Source organism: Sus scrofa, chromosome 9, assembly GCF_000003025.6.
Source record: "Sus scrofa isolate TJ Tabasco breed Duroc chromosome 9, Sscrofa11.1, whole genome shotgun sequence".
NCBI classification, from domain to species: Eukaryota; Metazoa; Chordata; class Mammalia; order Artiodactyla; family Suidae; genus Sus; species Sus scrofa.
The window spans coordinates 10,412,508-10,436,879 of record NC_010451.4 but is presented as its reverse complement, the minus strand read 5'-3'; the positions used below and the strand labels follow the sequence as shown (position 1 = coordinate 10,436,879).

At 60.0% G+C, this 24,372-nt stretch overlaps 1 protein-coding gene across 4 annotated transcripts; it reads left to right on the top strand.

The window, feature by feature from the left end:
* On the top strand, positions 1,722 to 23,698 carry WNT11 (Wnt family member 11). Of its 4 annotated transcripts, none has more exons than XM_005667138.3 (6): positions 1,722 to 2,045; positions 5,921 to 6,103; positions 13,669 to 13,904; positions 15,695 to 15,972; positions 18,775 to 19,067; positions 22,835 to 23,698. In XM_005667138.3, the coding sequence occupies exons 2-6, from the start codon at positions 6,021 to 6,023 to the stop codon at positions 23,007 to 23,009; spliced, it is 1,065 nt and encodes a 354-aa protein (XP_005667195.1). In that variant the 5' UTR covers positions 1,722 to 2,045; positions 5,921 to 6,020; the 3' UTR covers positions 23,010 to 23,698. The 4 variants fall into 4 exon arrangements, with proteins under 4 accessions (XP_005667195.1, XP_013834603.1, XP_013834602.1 ...); XM_013979149.2 differs by lacking the exon at positions 1,722 to 2,045 and adding an exon at positions 2,076 to 2,164; XM_013979148.2 differs by lacking the exon at positions 1,722 to 2,045 and adding an exon at positions 2,480 to 2,686.

Below are 24,372 nucleotides of genomic sequence, written 5' to 3'. Positions count from 1 at the left end.
CTACTGGCCCGTGGTGTTCAGCAAGGGATTAACTCCAATGTCCTGGAAGAAGAGATGAAGATGTCCCAGTGTGTGTTCACAAGGACATTCCTGAGACCATAAGCAGGGATACGCGTGTATTGGTGTTGCCTGCTTGGAAGCCGTGTGTGTGTGTGTGTCCTCGCTGCATGCATGGAAACACGTGTGTTTGTGTAGGAACTGGATTGGGGCAGTCTGTGTGTTCAGCCTCATCTTGAAGATGGGTATGGGAGTTCCCGTTGTGGCTCAGTGGTAGCAAACCCAACTAGCATCCATGAGGCTGTGGGTTCGATCCCTGGCCTCGCTCAGTGGGTTAAGGATCTGCAGTTGCCGTAATCTGTGGTGCAGGTTGCAGTCAAGGCATGGATTCTGCATTGCTGTGGCTGTGGCGTAGGCCGGTGGCTATGGCTCTGACTTGACCCCTAGCCTGGGAACCTCCATTTGCCATGGGTGTGGCCTAAAAAGCAAAACAAAAAAGCAAAGATAGAAAAGGAAAATGTGTACGGCCATTTCCCCTGTATGTGCAACTGAGTGTGTGGGGGCCTACGGTGTGTCCGAGGATCTCCTGAGTGTGTTTGTGACCACTTGTGGGGAGATCAGTCCCAGCCCTGTGCAGAAAGGGGACTGGCTGCTTACGTGCAGGGGCACTTGCATGGCTGAGAACCTGCGGTGGACTCTGGGCTCAGACGTGGGCATCGTTTGCCGTTACAGCCAGGTTAAGACAGCCTAGGGGTGCTGTTCATGGGTGCCTACAAGGAACTGGGGAAAGAGTACCAAGCATTTTTTTGAAATCTGAAAGAAGCCCCCTTTCACTAAATCTATTTCCCCTTCTGCTAAAGAACTAGATTATTCTTGAGATCATCCTTGGGGTTGGGGCCCCTGAGGTGGGGAGTGGGAGAGACAGAAGTTAGGGCAACCACAGTAACCAACCGGGGCAGGTAGAAAGGGGAGGGGGCACAGTCAGCCAGGGAGGGCCCAGGTGGGCGTGGAACCAGTCCCAGGGAAGTCTCCCCAGAAATACAGCCCCAGCCCCAACCCCAGGCAAGGTTCTACACCCGCAAGGAGCACTCTTCCTTCTCTTTAGCTTCTGAAACCAGCCCTCTGCTGGTGGTTCCTTGGAGACCAGGGCAAGGTACCCAGAAGACTCCCTAAGAGTCATCCCAGAGATGGGACGCCTGCCTCCTTGGTGCCAAGGTTACAGCGCCTTCTCAGGGCAGAGCCGTGGCGCCTCCTTTCTTCGCTGAGAGTCCGCAGACCTGGAACCAGCGATCTGGAGAGGCAACCCTGTGAAGGCTGGACTGGGACACCGAGGCAGCTCTCGGGGTCCCCGATGTCTGCCGGGACCTGAGCTACAGGATCAACACCGAGGGATGCCTGGGCCCCAGACCGAGACCTAAGTCGGACTTTCGCCTGAGCCCCAGGCTTCCTCCTCTGCCAAACCAGACGGGGTGGAGGGCTTGCTGTGAGGTTGAGAAACCGGCCTTACCTGGGCCCCACGCACCCCAGGCACGCAGTAGGCTCGCAGCCCGCACGCTCAGTTAACACCAGCTGCAGTTACAGTCTGTAAGTCTCCTCTTTGGAACGCAACAGGGTGCGACGTCCTCTCGTGCCGCTGGCGCCGCGGGTCCGTGGCATCCGCGGGGACCCCGCCCCCGCCCCCCGCGCGCGGCGCGAGCCACCCGGTGGGGTTTCGGCGCGCTGACGTGGGCGGATCAAAGCAGCTGCCCGCGCCTTATAAAGCAGTTCGGGCAGCCGGGGCGGGAGACGGTGCCGGCTGAGCAGGAGAGCTCGGGCGAGCGGGCGAGCGCAGGCCCCGGCAGCCGAGCCCCCTCCAGAGCGGCCTGAGTCCGCGCCCCGGTCCCCGAGAGCCCCGAGCCGGCCGCTGCTCGCCAGGATCCCGGGCGTCCTTCTCCTGCCGCAAGTGAAGAGTGCGCCCTCGCCGCCGGCCCAGCAGGGAGAGCGCTCGGGTCCGCTGGGGGCCGCGCTCGCCGCTCCCCGGCCGGCCCCTCCAGGCGAGGGCCCAGGAGGTGAGCTGCGGCCGCGGGCACCGGGCGAGAGCTCCGCGGGGACCTGCCAGGGCGGCGGGGGGCTACGGGCGCCCGAATCCGAGGGGGACGGCGCGATCCCGTCGGGCGCTCGCTCCCGGGTAGGCAAAGCAAGCCCTTTTCCATGCCTCTCCTCCGCCGCTCTCCCAGGCATTCCCCCCACTCACCGCAGTCCCGCGGGGCTGGGGGCGCCGGCTTTATGCGGACGAATGGTGCAGGGGGGCCGTGCATTTCCCGCGGGCCGCCGCAAGCCTACCCACCCCCCTTAAGACCCTCTCGCTCCCAGTCAGCCCGCGGATGAGGTCATGCCCGAGCCACCGCGGGGGTGGGGGACTTGGATCCTGCAGCAGGGGTGTGTGTGGCGGGACGGGAGAGGGTGGCCAAAGGCAGAGAACTACGGCAGTTCCTCCTAAATTGGGGGGTGGGGCGGACGCCTGGCTTTGAGACGGGCCCCCAGAAGCGGCCAGGGAGTGAACCGAGAGTTTGTTTACAGACCTGAGCTCCAGGCTCGGGGGTAGGGAGGAGGAAAGTCCTGTCCCGGCCCCCAGGCACATCTGGAGCCGCTCTGAACATCTGGCGGAGCTCGCGCACGAGCCCCACACCTCCCACCTCCCGGAGCTAAGGTACCTCCAAGACCCTCACGGCCCTTAGGCGCTCGGGGTCGGGCTCAGAGAGGGTTGTATGAGGTACCCCGAGTTCCCTCACCCCACCCTTCCCACTTCCAAAATAACCCCCACCCCTACCGCCGCCCCCTGGCGCACCGTCTGCAGCCCAGCAAACGCATCTCGCGGCCAGGGTCAAAGGCGGGGAGCGGGCCCCACCTCGCTAGGCGTCGCAGGTAACCTTGAAGCAGTGGCTCTGTGTCACGGATTCCCGGGGTCGGCTCTGCGAGCTGCGCAGCGACAGGCTTCAGGCCGGGCCCGCGGCGACCTTCCGCGCGGCGTGGACACGCAGCCCCGGCGCGCAGTGCCGGCTCCAGGCCCAGCGCAGGCTCTTCGGGGAAGGGGAAGCTTTGTGTCTCCCCGCCGGCTTTGGCTCAGAGGAGACAGCCACCTGGCAGCTGGGTTTCCAGGGCCTTCCAGAGCCTCAGCCTTATAACCACCTGCTGCAGCGGGACTGCGGTTACTGCGCTGGCGGTGCCCAGAGTGTGCACAGCCCGGGAAGTTTCCTCCATCGCCCGCTGCAAACGAGGTAGCTTGAACCTTAGCCTCAGGGCGGGGAGGAAGGGACCGCTTATCTCTTCAAGACCCTTGGCTTTGACGCGGGCCCACTACGTGCCTGACCCAAGGAAGGTTCCAAGCTGGGCCGGAAGCAAAGGGGTAGGGCGGCTGGGGGGCTGACCACGGCAAGTGGATGTCAGAGTACGACCAGTACTGAGAGGGCACTTACTCTAAACCCCATCCCATCCGCAGATGGGGACACCGGGGCCCAGGAAGAGGACGGGACTTGCCCAAGGTCCCAGGGCTGGGGAGGCCGATCCCACCTGAACCCTGGTTTAGCGCCCCCTGGCGGGCCGGGGGCTCCCAGAAGCGAGGGTGCCCTGACCCGCGAGGCGCAGGCTGAGGGTGACCCAGCGGCCCGCGCGGCTGTCCCAGACACTGTGACACTGGACAGGAATAATCCGTCAGGACCCAGAGGCCCAGGCCAGGAGCCGCCTCCCCCCAGCGACGTGCTGGGGCGGCGAAGGAAGAAGCCCAGGCCCACCGGGGCCGCTCGAAAAGAGCCGAACGAGAGTAGCTTGGAGGCCTGGGTCCCTGTGCGCTGTGACCCAGGTGGCCCTCCTCGCACAGGGCGCGTTGGGCTGAACACAGATCCCCTGCTGTGAGTCCGCGCTCTCCTTTCTCGGCGCGCAGCCCTTTCTCCTCCCCACCCTGGAATGCTGGGGCGCCTCGCGGGGGTGGGGGTGAGCCCACACTTTGGGGGGGTGGAGGTGAGGACAGACAGTGGAGTTTTGATCCTCTCCCTCCCCCCTCCCCATTCAGCCGATATATTTTCTCGTTTTCAGGAACTTAGTAAACGTTCAGGGCCAGCAAGACAAAGGGTTTGGATACAGGCTGGATGGGAAGAGGGGGCACAGTTAGACTGGAAGCCCCGCTGAACCAGCGTCCCCCACCCCTCGCCCCTGCGCCCGGACTCGGCAAGTTTGTAGCAGGCTCCACTGTGTTAGGCGCCCAGCTGCGGGACTCCGGGGGGGGGGGGAATGTAATTCAATTTTCTCGTCGCCTCGCTCTGGGTCAAGGCTCCAGAAAACACTGGGATTTCAGATCTTTGTGTGTGTGTGTGTGCGCGCGCGCGCGCGTGTGTGTGCGCGCGCGCTTAAGGCGCACACGTACATGCACACACTATGCAGGTAGAGGTACTAGTGGAGAGGGGAGCTCAATAGTGGAAACTTAGGCCGACCCGCAGACTACTGGAGGCTGGAAAGACCTCAGAAGATGCATGGAGAAATCCAGTCCCTTGTTTTTATAGAAGGGGGAAATTGAGGCTGGGGCGGTGGAAGGCTTGTCCAAGATCACACAGCCAGATGAGAACGCCCCCTTTTCGCTCAAGCGTCCCCACGAAGACGGGCGCCTTCTTTTCCCAACTCCCCAGATCCTTTAGAAAAGGAATCCCTTTGTCTGCTCCTCCCCAGAGGCGAAGGGCTGGGGCTGTATGAACGAACGCCAGGTGTTGGTAAATTTAGGAGAAGCTGAGAAGGGAGTTAATGAGGTGAGAATGGAGACCAAAATTAAAAAAGAAAGAAAGAAAGAACGAAAGAAAAAAGAAAGAAAAATTAAAAAAAAAAAAAGAAAAAGGAAGAAAAAAAATCCAGAGTAAGCGGCTCTTCAGCATGCAGGCAGGGTAAGATCTGCTCCGCGGCCCCAGGACGCCGCCTGGCGGCCGAATGCGGCATCGCGCCGGCTCCGTGCGCTTCCGGGCTTAGCCAGGGTTTGCCTTCCCCTTCTCCGCTCAGGCTCTGGCCGGCCTGGGCACCATCCGACCCTTTAAAGGGGCACTGCTAGAAGGACTCTGAGACTCAGGACCCTCAACATCTCTCGCTGTACAAAGATCTTTGCTATTCCATTTCTCCAATTCCCTTCCACGGACTGAGAAACTGGTGCCCAGAACAAGCCCCCATTTCCTTGGCTTCTCACCAGACCCCTGGGTAGATGTGGAAGTAGAATACGGGGCATGGACCTGCCGCTTGCTGGCTGAACAACCTCACTCACATCTCCGGGCCTCAGCTGTCTCATCTGTGAGATGGGGTCAGTGATCGTATCTAGCTCACAGAGTTTCTGAGGGGAACAATTGCGAACCCATTAGGTGAACGTTCTGTCTGAAAGCGAGTTGTGCCCCCAGTTTACAGAGGGGGGAAGCTGAGGCCTGGAGGGAAGGAAACCTGCCAAGCCCATAATAATTAATATTGCATAGATGAGAACCCAGGTCCTGGGCCCGGAATCTGCTCCTCCCCTCTCGGGTCCGCGGCCTCCGCCCCCAGCCCCCTGCTCTCCTTTCTGTGCGTCTATCCCCGCTCCCCCTCGGCTGAGTTTCTTTCAGCCTCGCTCTCTGAGTGAGGGTCTCTCTGTGCGGTCTCTCCAGTCTCGGGTGCTGCTGCCCCCTCCCTTCCCGCCCGGGGCCGCGCTAGGTGGACACGCCCTCGGGCGCGCGGCGGCGGCGGCACCTCCTTCGAGCCAGACGCCCCCCGCGGCCCGGGCTGTGCGGGGCGGGAGGCACGACGCCCGCCGCGGGCCCGGCCTCCTCCCCGGGCGCCGACCCCTCCTTTGTAATTTGAATAAAACGCGCCCCCCGCCCTCCCCGCGCGGCGCCCGCCCCGCGCGTTGCCTTAACCCGCCGCCTCCGCGCTCTCCCCACTGCAGGCGGCGTGCGCGCAGGACGAGGGACGGCGGCCGGGCGCGCGGCTGGACTTCGGCGCGGCTTCCCCAGGGTGCGACCCCCCGGCGCGCCCGCCGCGCGAGGATGAGGGCGCGGCCGCAGGTCTGCCAGGCGCTGCTCTTCGCCCTGGCGCTCCAGACCAGCGTGTGCTATGGCATCAAGTGGCTGTAAGTAGGGACCTGCGTCCACGCAGATGGGCTCCCGGGGACCAGCGGCTGGGGGCGGTGGAGAGCCTTAAGCAGCCCGCTGCCCGCATCGGGCCCAGGCTCCCAAGATCTGGGGGCAGAAGGTGGCTGGGGGTCGTGGGCCGGTCACTCTTCTTACGCCTCCTTTTCCTTTCCTGGAAAATATTGAGCCAGACAGGGCGTGGAGGGCGACAGAATTACCTTGTCCTGGGCGGCCCGAGACCTCCACCGCCACAGATGGAAACAGAGCGTGGTCAAGGGCCCGAGCGGATCAAGAGGGTTTGTGCCGGGCACACAGGGTCTGCTCCTATTCAGTCTCCTGATCTAGCTGGAGGTCCTCAAACAGTCCGGATCCCTCCACCTGGGTGACCTTGGGCAAGTGTCACTCAGCCCCTGGGAGCCTCAGCGTCCTCCTTGGTCAGAGGAGAGTAAGAGTCTCAGGAGCCTCGGGTCAGATGAGAAAGACCCGGGAGCTGTCAGATGCTGTGCGCCTGTGAAGGGTGGCCGCTTAGATAGAAATTATTAAGGAGTGGCTGGGGGGCGGGAGGCTCCTTTCCGCCCGCGAAAGGGAGTGACTGCTCCGAGCCGGGTTGCGGGCTGTGGGCCCAGCGCACAGGAGAGAGGAGGAAAGCCCAGCCCCTTCCTGGAGGAGCTGCCCTCTGGTCTGGAAGAGATAAGCCCAGGCTGTAAATAACTCCAAGGGCCCTAGGAGCGATCAGGCGGTGTGGTGGGGGGCCCAGAGGAGAGGAGACCCCTTGCGGGGGAGCACACATGCCGGGCCCCACGTAGAATTTTCTAGAATTTTTGGGAGTGGGGCTCCTAGGATGGGCCTGAGGGGTCCGTGGGAGTTTGGCGGGTGCCAGCAGGGGGAGAAGGGCACTCTGGGTGGAGAGCCTCCCTGAGTGGCGGAAAAGGCCAGGACAGGACACGGTGGAGAGTTCCGGGTCGGGGGCGGGGAGCAGATAAGACAGGGGACAGATTATGGGGGCTGGGGAGGGGCTGCGAGGAAGGTCGGTGGATTAGCTGCAAGACAGGCGATCGTGGCTGGGCGGCCAGCAAACGGTCTGGAGGTCACAGGCCCTGCCCCGTCTGGGGCTGAGTTACCCATTAATTGGTGATCCGAGAGGGGGAGCCCCATCATCTTGTTTGCGAGGACAAGCGAGAGCTCAGCCGCCCCCCCACCCCTGGGCACCAGAGGCACCAGAGGCACCAGCTCTTCTGTGCTGCTCCTGATTGGTTTTGTGAGAAATCAGCCACTTTCTTTCTGCGGCTGGAACCTGGCACTGTGCCAGCGGGTTAGAACCTCTGATGGGGAGCCATGCCCTCCTGGGCCACCACCACTTCACAGATAAGGAAACCGAGGCCCAGAGAGGGATGGGCTTTGCTCAAGGAGCCTCAGAGGCTGAGAACTGGGCTTGCTTCTAGAGCGTTCCGGGGGACACTGCCTTCCTTTCCTCGCCACCGTGGGAACGCCGAGGTGCTGAGAAATGTGTGACAGGCACAGGCCCCCAAGCTGGCATATAGCCAGGTAGGGTCTGTCACAGATGGCTGGCTAAGCCCCACCTCCGTGCTGTCCCCACCGCACTGCCCAGGCTGCCACAAAAATTGGTACTACTCAGTGGCTGCCTTAAAAGAGCTCCCAGCCCCTTGGGGGAGACAGACGTGTAAAAATGACAAAGTAGGGAGTTCCTGTTGTGGCTCAGTGGTAACGAACCGGACTGGTATCCATGAGGATGCAGGTTCAATCCTGCCCTTGCTCAGTGGGTTACGGATCCAGCGTTGCTGTGAGCTGTGGTGTAGGTCACAGACGTGGCTCGGATCCCTCGTTGCGGTGCCTGTAGGGTAGGCCGGCAGCTGCAGCTCTGATTCGACCCCGAGCCTGGGAACTTCCATGTGCTGTGGGTTCGGCCCTAAAAAGACAAAAAAAAAGTACAAAGCAGACTTTAGACTATGTCCCAGGAGAGGGGCCGTGGGAGCCCAGAGGGAGAGCGGTTACTCCCACCTAGGAGACATGACTTTGGGCCGGGCTTCAAAGGCTTGGTGGGATTTCGAAGCACAAGGAAGGAATGCCAAACAGGCGTCCTAGACCAAAGGAAGAGCGGGGGCAGGATGGTGCGTGTGGGGCAACAGAGAAGCCAGGAATTGCAGGAGCCTGCTAGAAAATCCCCAGAGCTGCAGCCCTTTAATTCTGATAAAACTCCTAGCGGGTGGGTGACCTTCTTATCACTACCATTTTACACAGGAGGAAACTAAGGAACAGAGAGGTTAAGTAACTGGCCCAAGGTCACAGAGCTAGTTAATTAATGGTGGATGTGGGATCAGAAGCCAGGCAGACAGGCTCCACGAAGCCAAACCTCTTGATAGGGGTTAAACTCTTGTTGCTGGAGCTGAAAGATAGAAGCAGGAGGAGTGGAGTTTAAGAATAACAACAGTGTGTGTGTGTGTGTGTGTGTGTGTGTACACAGCTATGTATTTGTGACTTTGCTACATGCCAGGCACTGTTCTAAGTGCTTTATGTGTATTATTTCATTTAAATCTCCCAACCACCATGTGAGGGGGGTGCTGCTGTCACACCCAATCAAGAGAAGAGGCAGCAGAGGCTCAGCGGGTCTTTACTAAAGAGGGTGTCAGCGCTGGTAGGCAGAGGAGGCAGGATTTGGAGTTAGGCTGTCTGGCCCTGTGGCCTCTTGGTTGCAGGGAGTCACAGGATGCTTGGGAACCAGGGAGGGGACCAGTGGGGAAGCTGGGGCCTCATCCAGGAGCCTCGGCTGTCCTGGGGATGTGCCAAGTGAGCCGAAGAGGAAAGGGGCATCGGACATGGGGACTGAAGGGCCACGTGGCCAGCAACCCTGAATGTCCACCTGTGCAGGACCTGGGACTCAGCCTGAGCTTCCTGTGGGCTGGGCGGTAAGGGAGACGGGGTGGAAGCACCTGATCAGAAATAATCTGGGGGATCCCTCCCCACCTCGCCCCCCACCCAAACCAGGTGCTGGGAGACTCAGGCCAGGAAATGAGGGGTGTCCACCCCCTTCTCTGGCTGCCCTGTGGGGGGCAGAGAGAATGGCTCCAGCCCCCGTGAACCACTGGGGCTGCCCCGTGAGAGGAGAGGCCCAGGGTGGCTGGGAGGACCCTTAAAGGCCACTCCAGCTACCCTGGGCAGCCCTGCTGCTCACTCAGGGACTGGGCTTCTGGAGGCAGAGTCCTAAGAGCTGCAGCGGGGACTCTGCTGATGCAGCGTGGCCGGGAGACCTGGGTCCCAACTTGAGCTCTGCCAGTGCACCAGCCTGGAACCAGGCCTTAGGCAAATCAACCACTTTGTCTCTCTGAGCCTCAGCTTCCTCGGCAATAAAATGGGAACGAAAGAGCCCTAGCCTGCGATCTAAGAGGCCTGGGTTCTAGCCGGGCTCTGCCTCTGATTGGCTGGCTGTATGCAGGCCTGGGCAAGCCCTGTCGGCTCTGGGCCTCCGTGTCCCCACTTGCACCATGGGGTGGGGGCACGGAGGCCTGGCGAGGGGCAGTGACTTGCCCCAGGTCGCGATCGTTGGGTGAGCGGCTGAGCTGGAGCCGCAATCCAGGTCTCTGGCCCACGGCACCCGCCTCCCGCTCTTCCCAGGAGAACCCCCGAGCCACCCCAGCGGCACCCTTGGCGTGGGCCTCGCCCGTGAACTCTCCGTTCCCTCCTGTCCTCTCTTCCACCCTCTCCCCGAGCACCCACCCCCAGAGAAATCACGGTGTTTTCAATTAGGGGTCTGCGGCAGCGAGGCTCGCCGGACGGCCGAGATGTCCAGACGGCAGCTCCCCCGCCTCCCGTCCTCTTCCTTGATTACCTCCCCCGGGGGCCTTCGTTAGAAACGGTCATTACCGCCAATTACCAGATGACCGCATCGCCCTCCTCGGCAGTGGAATCCGCTGCCTCCCACCTCCTGATCTCCCGGTCCGCGCGCTCCCAGGAGCCGGCCTCCCCCAGCGCCGCAGCGGGCCGTCCCTCCCGGCCATTCCCGGCCCACCCAGGCCCCCCAGGATGCGCCCTCTTTGTCCTGCTCCCGACCGGGGCCGGCTGCACCTCCTCTGGGCGCATCACCAGGGTCCCTCAGAGCACCTTCTCTCGCCTTCTCACCGGGGGAGCGGGATGCTTGAGGACGTCACAGATGGACAGACTGACCCCCAGAGGGGCCCAGGGTCTCCAGGCCCCGGGAGCCCAGAGCATCCCTTCCCAGGAGCCGCAGCACCCGGTGCCCGGGAGTTGCTTGAACATAAGGTCTCTGCTCACGTTGTCCACTTTCTGACCAGGAGCCCAGGAGAAGGATCTGGAAGGCTGCCACCCTGCTTGGGTCCTCCCTGTGTGCCCTGTGCCATGCGGGGTGTTGCCATCCTTCCGGCAGGGAAGTGGGAAAGCAGCTCAGAGAGGAAGGATGGCAGCTGGGCAAGGCTGATGGGCAGGGCGGGCTCAGGACAGGCTGTATGGATGACCCCCAGCCCAGGAGAGAGGGGACCCGGGAAGGGGGGGCCAGTTCAGGGGAGAACAGCGTCCAAGGAGGCAGAGCACCCAGGCCCTGGTCCCCGCAGCAGCCTCCTCTGTACTGAGTGGGTGATACTCTCAGGGTCCCTCCAGGCCTGAGAATGGGAGGGAATGCGAGACTCTGTAAACTAGGGAGCGCCGTGTCCGCCAGGGCCAGGGGGTCCATGTGCCCAGACCGTGTTCACTAGGTGGAGGCAGAAGGGCTCTAAGAACCAAGAATCAGGTCGAGGGGGTGATTTCTGCCCAGTGGGATCACGCCTCGCCTAGCATGAGCTGCAGGAGTCCAGGCAGCAGTTTCCCCGGGGCATCCTGGCATTGGCGAGGTCAGGCACCCATGCCTGAGGTCTGCATCCAGATACACCAGTGGTTTCTCGGTTCCTGCCTTGGGGTTTAGGGATGGGCCAGGGGACACAGTGAAGAGAGACGGCCCATGCCACCCACAGTCACTCTCAGGCAGGCTGGCTTGTGCCACTCCAATCACAGACATCAGGCCGTGCCTGGGTCTGCTTCCCACGTCTCTGGGAGGATTTCTGTATGTGAGAGTTGTCGGATGGGTGAGGCATGGCAGACACAGGCAAGAGGAAGCAAACGCACATATTAATGCATCATACAGCTCGTATTATCTCATTCAGCCCCTGCAAGACCTCCAGGAGCCCCCATTTTGTGGTTGATGCTCAGAGAGGGGCAGCAACTTGCCCAAGATTGCACAGCGCAGAGAGGTCAGAGCTTGAGCCACAACCCAGGTCTTCTGTTCCCTCTGGTCCAACATTCATGCGGCAACAAGCAAGGGATTCTATTTATAAGGGTTGATGCTCAGAGAGGGGCAGCAACTTGCCCAAGATTGCACAGCGCAGAGAGGTCAGAGCTTGAGCCACAACCCAGGTCTTCTGATTCCCTCTGGTCCAACATTCATGCGGCAACAAGCAAGGGATTCTATTTATAAGGCCTCAATCATTATCATATTTAAGTCTTGCCCTCACCTGTAGAAGTTGAATGTATCATTTTCGTATAACAGATGAGGACCATGAGGCTCAGAGAGGTTGAGTAACTTACCTAGGTCACACAGCTGGTACCCAAAGCCTGGCATCATCCCTGGGCCAGCACATGAGCTGGGACGTCGGAGTCATTGCCTTATAAGTGGTAATAGGTCTGTGCAGCCATTAAACCGGGGCTCCTGGAAGAAAGATCTATGTCGTGTCCGTTACCAAATGAGCTGAGGAAGAGTTGGAGCTTAGTAAATATTGCTTCTCTGAGTAGATCAAGTTCATTCATTCACTTAGGCACAGGGGCAAGGGGCGAGGCATTCCTGGGCACGGGCATGCTGGCAGAGCAGTCCTTGTCAGAGAAGCTGGGAGTCTGGTGTGGCCGACATGAGGACACGTGGGGAACAGGGCCTAGAGGCTGGAGAGGGCTGGGGGGCAGGTTTTAAGGGGCCTTGAAGGGCAGCCCTTGGCCTTGACAAAGTGGGTGCAGGAGGCTGACTGCAAGTAGAGAAAGACCACCCAGGCGGTCATCTGGTCGCTCCCATCACGAAGCACTGACCGTGTTGTGTCAGCCCTGAGCAGAGCATGTGATACACATGGAGTTAATCCCGCAGACAAGGCTGGGAGATTGTTAGGAAAGGAGATAGGACTTGACTTGCTCAAGGTCACAAGGGGAAAGAAGGAGCCAGGAGACCACCCGGGCCTGGGCTAGTCTTTGGCCCCACGCTGCTTCCCCTGGGGTCTCCGGCCAGGGATTTGGGCAATCCCAGCCTTGCTGGATCTCAGCCCGGACGCTGAGGAAGGTCTGCTGTGGGCGCAGCAAGTGGGACACACAGCCCTTGTGTCTGAAGGTGGGTCCCTTCTTGTCCCCTGTCCCTACAGGGTCTCTGCTGGGTTTCCAAGGACCAGCTGGCCCTAGGGTTGGGGGTTGGTCTATGCGGAGCCCTTTACGGCTGTGGGGTCCCTCTAGCCTCCACTTAGAGGAGGTGCAGCCTGATGCAGCTGTTCTCCAGAGAAGGCCTGGAAGGAAGGTGAATCTAGGATGGACCCCTGGTCCTAAAGTCTTGGAATCCAAATGCCCAGAGCTGGGATCTGGGAAGGTCTGAGGTCCTCGAATATCACCAGAGTTCATAGAGACCCCCTAGGCCAGTGTTTCCTAAAGCATAGATGAGGGCAGCGTAAAGGGATTTGGAAGTTAAGACCAAACCTGTTGCTTTGCTGCAGGACTTCTCAGAGCCTTTAAAATGTAAATGCGCATTGTTGCTCTTCAAGGGGCTATGTAGTATATCACGTTCCCCGAACATGCTTGACCAGGGATCCCTTTTTTCAGAATACCTCACTGGAACCCATTCTGGGAAATACAGTTTACAGGTACAGAGACAGAGGCCCAGAGAGGGACCGTGACATACCTAAGGTCACACAGCAAATTAATGGCCAAGTCCAATTCATCACAAAATCGAGTGGCTCTTTAATCTTTTCCTAAATCTTTTGCGTGTAGGTGGGATTTTACAGCCTGATACATGCGTTTCATAATTAAATGACGCTATGATGGGACGCTCTGAACTCACACTGTGCATCTAGTAAGTGCTCAGTTAATAGTATGTATTCCGATTATAATAATCCAGCACTTGGCACGGTGCCTGGCACCTTCAGTGTTGGATGAATGTTGCATAAGGAGTAATAACCGGCAGCTGCGTGAGGATTAAATAAGGCCGTGGATGTGAGAGCTTTGTGACAAGAATTTTAAAACCATTTATTGTTAGTGTAATTCTAATAAAGCTTGGAGGATGGAGGCCATGAGCCATGTCATTTGAATGAGAACCCAAGGCCTAGAGAGAGTCAGTGATGTACCCGAGGCCACACGGGGGTGGGGGCCATCGCTCTGCTAGGGACGGGGCTTGGCCTCCTGGTTTCCTGGCTCCTTCCAGCACGGGCTCCAAGCCCGGTGATGGGGGGGACGGGGGGCCCAGCACAGCGGGTGGAGGCAGCGTGGCCCCTCACGGCCCTGGCTTTTCATTGGTTGCTGCCTTCCGGCCTGTGTGCAGGGCGCTGTCCAAGACCCCGGCGGCCCTGGCGCTGAACCAGACGCAGCACTGCAAGCAGCTGGAGGGCCTGGTGTCTGCGCAGGTGCAGCTGTGCCGCAGCAACCTGGAGCTCATGCACACTGTCGTGCACGCCGCCCGCGAGGTCATGAAGGCCTGCCGCAGGGCCTTCGCCGACATGCGCTGGAACTGCTCCTCCATCGAGCTCGCCCCCAACTACCTGCTTGACCTGGAGAGAGGTAAGGGGCCGGGTTGGGGGCGGGGGGCTGCGAGGGCCTGCGAAGTGCGTGCCGGTGGGTGGATGAATTCAGGCAGAACTCTCTGTGTGTTTGGATAGGTGGGTGAATTCACGGATGGATGGATGGAAGCGTGATGGGCGGATGAGGGAATGGATGGATGATGGGTAGATACACGGATGGGTGGGTGGGGGACTTAATCACGGACATGGGTGTTTGGGCGTGAATTGATGAGTGAATAAACATATAGCGAGTGACTATATCAGGGCGGGGGAGCCTGGATGACGGGGGTACATGCACGTGTACCCCTCATGCCTGAATGGAGGCTTAAACGATGCACAGAAGCTCTGGGGGTGGAGTCTGTCATGAGCCTGGCCTTGGGCCAGACAGGTGTGCTGCAGGTAATGCCAGACCTGCTGCACTGAAGGTGCTGCCGAGGTACAGAGCGGAGTGGGGACTGAAAACCATCTCCGCAGAAGACTTCCTGGAGGAGGTGGCTTCTGGGGTGGATTTGCCGGGGGGGGGGGGGTCCTGTGTAGCACAGAGAGGCTTTGTCTGGGCTCGAACGCCCCAGGGGATCTGATCTCTCTCCTACACGGTGACAGCAGGCTGTTTGTGCAGCACTTTACAAAGCTTCCTTGCTTCCCGAATGATCTGAACTCCAGAGCAAGCCTGTGAGGTAGGTATGATCAGTCCCATTCTACAGTTAGGGAAACTGAGGCTTGAGAAGGAGGGTGATTTGCTTGGACCCCAGGTCGGGACACCCCACAGCCGAGGCACTTTGGGCTCAGGATTAATTTGCTCAGGCTGCTGTAACAGAGCAGCAGGCACCAGGAGGCTTCTAACAACGGAAATGTATTATCTCACGGTGCTGGAGGCAGGAAGTCTTGAAATCAGAGGCGGAGTGTCAGCGGGGCTCCCTCTGAAGGCACTGGAAGAGGATTCTTGCCTGCCTCTTAGCTTGAGGGGGCTGCGGCAGTCTTCTGTGTCCTGTGGCTTGTAGCTGCCTCCATCAGCTCCTGCCTCTGTCTCCTGGCCTCCCCACCTCTATGCCTCTGTGCCCCACTTCCCTTTGTCCTATAAGGACACGGTCGTTGCACTAGGGCCCACCCTGGTCCATCGCATGACCTCATCTTAGCTCAGTCATACCTGCAAAGACCTCATTTCCAAATAAGGTTCTGGAGGCCACACCTGCAGCATGTGGAGGTTCCCAGGCTAGGGGTTGAGTCGGAGCTGCAGCTGCCGGCCTACCCCACAGCCACAGCCACGCAGGATCCGAGCTGCATCTGCAATCTGTGCCGCAGCCTGTGGCAACACCCGATCCTTCACCTGCTGAGCGAGGCCAGGGATCCCAACGGCCTCCTCGCGGACCCTAGGTTGTGCTCTTAACCTGCCAAGCCACAGCCAGAACTCCTTGGCCGTGTCTTTTCAGGGGACACGTTTCACCCCACAGCAGGCTCCCAGCTCACTTGGCTTTGAGGCGCTTGGGGACTGAGCCTTCGCTTCCCGAAAGCAGCCCCACCACTGAGTGCAGGGCAAGCAGGGGCAAAGGGTGGCCTGTGAGTGTGTGAGTGAGTGTGTCTGTGGGGATGCTGGCTTTGTGAGTGAGTGTGCCGGTCAGCTTGTGGCTTCGAAGGAGGATGGCGGAGTGACAGATGCGTGGTCATAGGGCTGTCCTCCACCTGCTGTCCTCCACCTGCTCGCGGCCCCTGTCCCTGCCTGACCCCGCAGAGGCAAGGAGGGGCCCTGTCCCTGGGTCACCCAGCCCCTGCTGACCCCGCATCTCCCCACAGGGACCCGGGAGTCAGCCTTCGTGTATGCGCTGTCGGCGGCCGCCATCAGCCACGCCATCGCCCGGGCCTGCACCTCCGGCGACCTGCCCGGCTGCTCCTGCGGCCCCGTCCCAGGTGAGCCACCCGGGCCCGGGAACCGCTGGGGAGGATGTGCGGACAACCTCAGCTACGGGCTCCTCATGGGGGCCAAGTTTTCCGATGCTCCTATGAAGGTGAAAAAAACAGGATCCCAAGCCAATAAACTGATGCGTCTACACAACAGTGAAGTGGGGAGACAGGTAACCACCCACCCACCCACCCCAGATGGTTGTGCTTGTGCCACGTGGCTGGAAAAGGGCCACCCAGTGTGCCCCAGTGGAGCGGGTGGTGGGGGGACGGGCCCTGATCCGTCCACACTGATGTGCTCCCGGCCTCCCCTGGCTCCTCCCTCTCCAGGCGCTCGGGGCTTACCTGGCTCCTCCTCCTCCAGGGGGTCCACCAGGATTTGGGTTGGAGAGTGTTGCCGAGCAGAAGGAGCACTGAGCTGGGAGTCGGGAGCTCTGAGTTTCTGCCCTGGCTCCGGCATTAAACTTGCTGTGTGACGCTGGGCCAGTCACTTCCTCTGTGGCCTCAGTTATTCCCATCTCTGAAATGGGGTGGCTTGGTGCTCTCTCGTCCCCATTAACCACGTTCCTCGGCCTCTTCCTGCAGGGCTGTGGGAGGCAGGTGGAGAGGGCTGAGGGCAACAGAGCCTCAGCTCAGGAGTGGTCTCCTAGGATCTAAGGACCTAACGGAGATGCCCTCCCAGCGCCAAACCCACCCAACCTCCAAAACCTGCTTTCCCTCCCTGTCTGTTCTTATCAGTGTGTCACTCACTCCCACCTCATCCCATAGAAGGTTCGGGTGAATGCGTCCGTGAATGAATGGACCTTTTTATGTTTTCAAAATTAAATACAAAAAAAGCTTTCTGCCCGTCTGTGTGCCAGACACTGGCCCTCTCCCTGGGCCGCTTGATTCATTTTCTCCCCCACAGTCTGCAAAACCAGCCTGTGAAGAGGTCCTGTAGCCCTCCTTACAGACAGGTGCTGGTCCCGGCTGGCCGGCCTGTCAGGGCGGGGGCATCTCACGGCCTCCACCCTGCAGCCCCCTGTGGCCCGGGGTACAGCAACACCAAGTGAGGCAGAAAGAGCTTAGGTGACTCGGCCAAGGACACACAGTGTGATGGAGCCCAGGTCTGTGGGACTCCAAGTCCAGAGGTTTCCACGTCCGCACCTTCCTCTCTCCCTATTAGAAGGATTCTAGGATGTCCAGGCCATCCTTGGACGGTTGGGGAAACGGAGGCCGAGCCATCCTGCGGGTCTGAAGCAGGGCCTGGCTGGGGACCCAGGACTCCTGCCCCCCACCCTTGGAAATCCAGGGGTGGCCCTTCACCCGGCCCCTCTCCTGCCCGCAGCTGAGCCTGAGCCACATGCCGCCAGGGCACAGCCGTCCCCTCCCGCAGCGCAGGCCAGACAGGGTCAGCCTCAGGAGCACATCGGGCCTGTCCAGGGGCCCGGATGCCAAGGAGCGGGCCTCCCTGGGGCCGTCTGCACAGGGCGCTCTCCCCCTCCCGGAAGCCGCCGGGCCTCAGGAGCCTGGGCCCCGCCGCGCCCTCTGACCTGCACAGGTCACCTTTCTCTGAGGACGCACAAGTGCCCCGCAGTGCACGTCATGAGGTGCTCTCCGCAGCCTTTGCTGAGACAGTTCCAGACTTTAGACCCAGGGTGCCCTCATCCCCCACTTCCTGGCTCTGGGACAGGGAGGGAGCTGGACCTCGACCAGCTTCCTAAGGCCCTGAATGATTTTGGGCAAGTCCCCACCCGTGAGCCTCAGTGTCCCCATCTTTTTGCTGCAGGGCTCGGCCCGGGACCCAGAACCCTTGCAGCAGAGTGCCGCAGGGAGTGGGGCTTAGACCACGGAACCGAAAGGCCTGCAGAAGGCACCGGTTTGTGTCCCTTGGGGAGAGGAAGAGAGTGGGACAGAGTCACGTCCAAAGCCAGGGCTAGAGTGGCCCCAGGCCCCGGGCCCAAGCCGCCCCCTCCACCACAATGCTTTCTTAGACTGATTTCGCAAAACCAATATTGGTGTAACATGTATAGTTCACAAAACTCTTTCGTATGTGTCATCTCGTTGAATCCTTTCAACGACTCTGCAAGGTGGCAGTCGCGCACCTGCTCCGCTCACGTGAAGACAGGCCCTGAGTGGTGATCTGGCCCCAGGTGGCAGAGGGGAAGGTCAGCCAGGCCAGGGAGCCCACCCCGAGCACCCACCTGCGCCCCCCTTCCTCAGCCTCCCCTCCTTCCTTCTCTTCTTTGTCCCTCTCTTTTCTTGCAGCAAGCATTTTGTGAGAGAGGAAAAAAACATGGAAGGATGAAAAGCCATGGCTTTTGGAATCACCCGCAGACCTGGGTTCAAATCCCAGTCCAGGATCTTCTAGCTGTGTGGCCTTGGGCATAAGACTCAGCCTCTCTGAGCCTTCATTTCTCCTCTCTCTCTCTCTTTGCTTTTTAGGGCCGTGGCAAATGGAAGCTCCCAGGCGAGGGGTTGAATTGGAGCTACAGCTGCCGGTCTATGCCACAGCCACAGCAATTCGGGATCCGAGCCACGTCCGTGACCTACACTATAGCTCACAGCAATGCCAGATCCTTAACCCACTGAGAGAGGCCAGGGATCGAACCCACAGCCTCATGGTTCCTAGTCAGGTTCATTACCGCTGAGCCGCAATGGGAACTCCCCATTTCTTCTTTTCTTAAATGGGGAAATTAATGCCATACCTCCCATGAAGGGCTTCTGTGATGATTAAGCCACTTTAAGTGGGAGAGCACTTGGCAGAGTAGGTGTTCACCTGGCATCTGTTACCCCTCCCAGCTGCCCCCCAGGTTGGAGGAGGAGCTAAGGACCCAGGACATTCCCCAGCTTGAGAGCAAAAAGCCCGAGACTTGAGGCCCGGAGCAGGTGGTGACTCCCTGAGTGCACCCGGCAGGCGAAGGGGTGGGGCAGGGCCCCGGGCAGGCCGGGGGGTGACTCTGGCCGCCCAGCCCGACGCCGTCCCCTGTCCGCAGGCTCTGCGCGCCTCTCTGGAGATGAAGTGTAAGTGCCACGGGGTGTCTGGCTCCTGCTCCATCCGCACCTGCTGGAAGGGGCTGCAGGAGCTTCAGGATGTGGCCTCAGACCTCAAGACCCGCTACCTGTCGGCCACCAAGGTAGTACACCGACCCATGGGCACCCGCAAGCACCTGGTGCCCAAGGACCTGGACATCCGGCCTGTGAAGGACTCGGAGCTGGTCTATCTGCAGAGCTCCCCTGACTTCTGCATGAAGAACGAGAAAGTGGGCTCCCACGGGACGCAGGACAGGTAAGGACAGGGAGAGCCCCGGCAGAAAGGGGTGGCCCACGCCCCACCCCAGCTCAGGGCTCGGCACACAGTCGGACCTCTGTTGGCATTTGGAGGATGGAGGGGCACCCCCCCATTGATTGCCAGGTGGAGGTGTGGGGTCCCAGGGTCCCCCCAGCAGAGGTCCTGGGAGTGGCTGTGTACACCTCGCCCAGGCCAGGCCCCCCGCACCTGCCCCCTGGGGGGAGAGGGGACAGAGGGGGAGAGACAATGACTAGATTTGGAGACAGGGGCTGGGAAGGAGGCTGCCTGACAGAAGAGAGGCCTCGGTAAATATTTACCAACTAAGTGAAGGACAAATGTCATACAGCCTGGTGGTTGGACAAATGAACAGAGGCACAAGGGCAGGTGGGGCAGCGGCCAGCCCGGGGTGGCACCGGAGGTCTGCCCTGTGTGGAGGCAGAACCAGGGCAGCAGAGGGGCCGCATTTGGTGGAGAGACAAGGTCCCCAAGTCGCCCGCCCTACCTTCACCCACCTCCCAGGCCCCCGCTCTTGCCCCCTTGTCCCCCGTTTCAGAGCTGGGGCCGGGGTCCTCACAGGGTCCCATCACAGCTGCTGACCTGGTTCCGGCCAGGCGAGAGGGAGGGAGCCAGGGGTGACTCACAGACCTGCTGCCGTGTGCCTGGTGGGGCTGGTGGGGATTCAGGGGAGCAGCTCTTCCCAGAGATGGTTCTGGAGGAATCCAGTCCTGAAATGCGGTGAAGAAATGGCTCTGCAGTCAGATATGTTGGGAAATTCTCTTTGGCCATTTGCAAGGCACAAGAACACATGGAGGGCTCTGAGGAATTCCCACGGTAAGGGATCTGTCAAAGCCAGTGTTTCCCAGAGGTGTTTGGCTGTGGAACTCTTATTAAGAAGCCCCCTAATAGCATTCCGCCAAACTAGTGTTCTTCAGGGTTAAAAGAATATTGAACCAGAGCGAGGGTGTCTGAGAACGTGTCTGGCACATAGTTGATGCCTGGCCAGCATTCACTTCCTCCTCAGCCCACGATCCTGTCTCCGGGAGAGGGGGGCTGCTTTGGGGGGCTCTGTCCGCACGGGCCAGAGCCGCGGGCTCTGTGAGGAGGCCCAGGCTCCCATCTGGAGGCCAGATTGAGGGGGTCGGGCACAGGGAGATGGAATCGGGTCAGGCCGGGGAGGCGGGAGGGAGCGAGAGTCTGGGCGGAGGGTAGGTGTGATGAGGATAGGGTGACGGGAGGATTCTAGAACCCAGAGGACTTGGGGGGAGCCCACTGAGGACCCCAGAGCAAAGGAGGGTCTTTGCCCGTGTGAGTGTGTGGTGTGTGTGGTGGGTGGGTGTGAGACGCTACAGCTTCCCGGCTGCAGGACCTTGTGCAAATCCCTTCACTCACCTGAGGCTCGGTCTCACCTGTGACCCAGGGACGTTCCTTCCACCTGGGAGGGTTGGCCAGCGATGCTAATCACACTTACTAAGCAGCCCCTCCAGGCTGGGCAGTGTCAGTGTCGCCGTCCCCTCTCCCCATCCCCAGGCTGCCCTGCTTCTTCCTTCGCAGTTGCCCTTGACTCTGCCCTTAGCCCTTGCCCCCAGACTACTGATGAGAGGCCCCATCCCACCACACCGCTGCCTCCCTTGCTTTCTTCCAGTGGCCTCCCCACCACCACCCCCACCCAGGTCTCCTGCCCTGCTCAGCCCTCTAAGGGCAGCTGCAGACAGTGTATGACTCAGCTTTTTCTGCAGTAACAAACAGCCCCAATAACTGTGCTTATAACCACAGGCACGTCTTGCACTTGTCACATGGGGCTCTGGCTGGCTCCAGGGAGGGGGAGGGACCTCAGATGTTCAGATTGTGTTAGAGGGAAAATGAGGAACCCAGAGGGACCCTGACCCAGCCTGGACATTAAGGAAGGCTTCCTGGAAGAAGGGAAAATGTGAGCTTTACTAGGTTAGGGATTCGGGGTGCAGCAGGTTGGATGCAGATAAGACTTATTCACTGTCAGAGGCAGGTGCACAGCTGGTCCACACGGCTGGCCCCCTGGCTGGGTGAGATGCTCTTCTCACGTCCAACCTGGTGAACTGAGGCCTCCGCAGCAGTCCGTATTCCAAACGCTGGCCCCTCTGGTCCTGTTTCTTCCGGAGGCCCCCGCGCCTCTGAAACCTGCCCTTCTCCAGGCCCCACCCTCCCCAACTCCCCCTCACGGGCACCGTCGCAGACTTGGTCTGACTCAGGCTGGAGGCCAGGTTCAAACATTGCATGTCAGGGGTCCAGAAATACAAGATGCAACTCCGCCCCTTTCATCACCCTTTCCTGGAGGAGTCGCCCAGAGCCCTTCAGGATAAGGCTGAGGGGACTGATGGTGCTGAGTGACTAAACAAAGCCCAGAAAGGTTAAGTGACTTGCCTTAAATCACACAGCTATTAAGCAGCAGAGCTGGGACTTGAACCCAGGTCTGTCTGGCTCTAGGGCGTGTGTTCCTCCTGCTGTTCCCGCCTCCCTCCTGCCCTGAACCGCTTATGCCCCGCACGAAGGTCCCCGTCAGCTCCTGACGCCCCCTCCAAGGGTTCCCCCCGTCCCTCCCCGTGGCTCCTTCTCAGTTCAGGCCTCGGCTTCTCTTGCTCAGCTGCCCAGCCTCCTCCGCAGCCTCCCTGCCTCCAGCCCTGCTCCTCCCGCCTGTCTCTCACTCCCCTTAGATTAGGTCATGTCAGAGTCTTCGTTCTTTGCCACCCAGACCTTTCCCTTCTCTCCAGAAATGGCCTGGATGCCCCACCCGCTCCAGGAGGCCTTCCTGGCTCCGTGCTCACCCCACGTGATGCTGGGCAAGCCCCCTCCTCCCTTAGCTTCCCCATCAGGGAACAGGAGGCTGGATTGGGTCACCTCTGGGGCTTTGCCCATCTCAGACATTCTGCGATTCCTTGGTCTGCGTGGCTCTGGGGACCTCGCTGCCTCCCACGTCCTAAGCCCCGCTGGAGCAGATGCCTACCTGCACAGATGTTTCTTCGCTAGACAGGAGAACTGATGGCGAGGATAGTGGGGTTTTAAAAGGGCCTTCAGTGCCTTCTTCGAGCACGGGAGTGATTCAGGAAGAAATGCAGCCCCTGGCAGCCCGGGGGTTCTCTGGCCTTTTGAGGGGGAAGAATATGCACTAGACTGGATTTCAGGGCCTCGGAGCTTGAGCCCTGCTTCTCGGCAAACTCCCGTGAGGCCTTGAGCAGCCCTCTGCCCCTCCCTGAGCCTGTTTCCATCTGTAAAATGGGCACAGTAATTCCACTGAACCAAGGACCCCGCATGCCTCCAATAAGATCAGATACTGAGAGAAGGGCCTGGTACACAGTGGACAAATGACAGACCGAGTACCCAATTTCCTCACATCCAGTGCTGTTAGTTTGTTTCAGGAGGTATCCTAGGCTTCTCACCATAAAACAACCTTCTCATTTGTTACAATATAATTAAGAATTAAATATGAAGATGGGATTACCAGACAGGGGTTTGAGACACTTCCAAGTCCTTAGAAGTAGACACTGCAGGAAAAAAGACACCGCCAAGGAAACAAAACACCGCATCATTTTGATAAGTGCCTCTTCGACATACAGGGGCAAGTGACAAGGACCCAAGGGAGGAGGGTTACTTTACATTCCCCCAAGCCCAAGATGCCAGCCCGGGGGGGCCCTGAGGCTGCAGCTCTGGAGGCGGGGAGGCTGGGGCTGCCTGGCTGGGAGTGGGGGGCGAGGGGTGACGAGCATGCCCAGTGACCTCCCCTCCCCTTGCAGGCAGTGCAACAAGACATCACAAGGCAGTGACAGCTGCGACCTCATGTGCTGTGGACGCGGCTACAACCCCTACACCGACCGCGTCGTGGAGCGGTGCCACTGCAAGTACCACTGGTGCTGCTACGTCACCTGCCGCAGGTGCGAGCGCACCGTGGAGCGCTACGTCTGCAAGTGAGGCCACGTCCCTCTTGGGGCCCCGGGAGGCCAGTCCAGGGCCCTGGCGCCACCCCGCGGACTCTGGCTTGTGATGCCAGTGCGTGGAAGGAGGCGAGGCATGCGCTTCGCTTCCACTTGGAAGCCACCCGGCGCCGAAGGCCCGGCCACCCGGGGAAGGAGGGCCAGGACATCAAAGGAAGCCGACAAGATTAAAAATAACCTGGCAGCCCAAGGCCCCGGAGGGCCCACTTGCTGCCTTCCAGGCGAGTCTAAAACGCCAAGGGCGTGGGTTTGGCAAGACTGCTATGGACCCGACCTTTCACAGCCAGAGACACCAGCCTCCTGGGGAGTGACGGGAGGGGTCGGCCTGCCCTCCCCAGAATGTTCTGCAGGCCTAGCCCTCGAGACCCACCCCCCCACGCACCCCCAGAGTCCGTGCCTGCTGGGCCCACCACATGGAACCACTAGCTTGGGTTGTAAATGTTTCTATGTTTTGTTTTTGTTTTTGTTTTTTTTTCTTTCTCTGGGATATGGGAGCTACAGAAATATTTATAAAACATAGCTTTTTTCTTTGGGGTGGCTGGCCTCAATTCTTCTTTATATATTTTATATATATAAATATATATATATGATGATGATCTATATTTTAAACAAGCTTTTTAAACAGCTGTATGAAATAAATGCTGGGAACCCCAGCCTGCCCCTGCAGTGTCTGGCCTCCTCAAGTGAACTGGGCGGATCCCGGGGTTGGTGGGGTGACTGCTCTGATTTCCAGGCAAGGCGGTGTCCGATTGATGTCCTACCCCCACTCCCTGCGCCTGGCTCTGGCCCTGATCTCCTTGCAAGATCCCCCGGTCAAGGGCAAGGACAGATGTCTTGAAACCCAAACCCAGCTGGCAGACTCTTTGTTCCCCAGGGACACAGGGACAGGCATACTTAGCCTGGCCGTGTCATCAGACCTGCTAAGTGGCTTCAAGAGCAAACCTACCCCAGGAGCTGGGGACGCAGACCTCAGGGAGGTGGTGGCAGAGCTCAGCTCCAGCCAGCCCTGGCGGGGTTTCTGTGTCACCGTGGGGAAAGCCTTTCCCTCCCTGGCCGCAGGCTCCCAGTCGGAGATAAGGTGGTGGCTGGGAAGGGACCCCGGCCTCCTGCCTGGACCAGGCTGGCTGCAGTGGGCGTGGTGGCTGGATTCCTGTGCGGTTTTGAAGGTGATCCAGCCTGGAGTTCTGGGCAGAGGCGGGGCTGAGATGCACATCTGGACATGGGCACCAATTTGGCACTGAGGGAGGGGAGAGAAAAGCAAAGAGGACCAAGGCTTGGGCCTGGGGCACTTCCACTCTGCGAGTCAGTGAGATGAAGGGGAACAGAGGCCAAGAGACCAG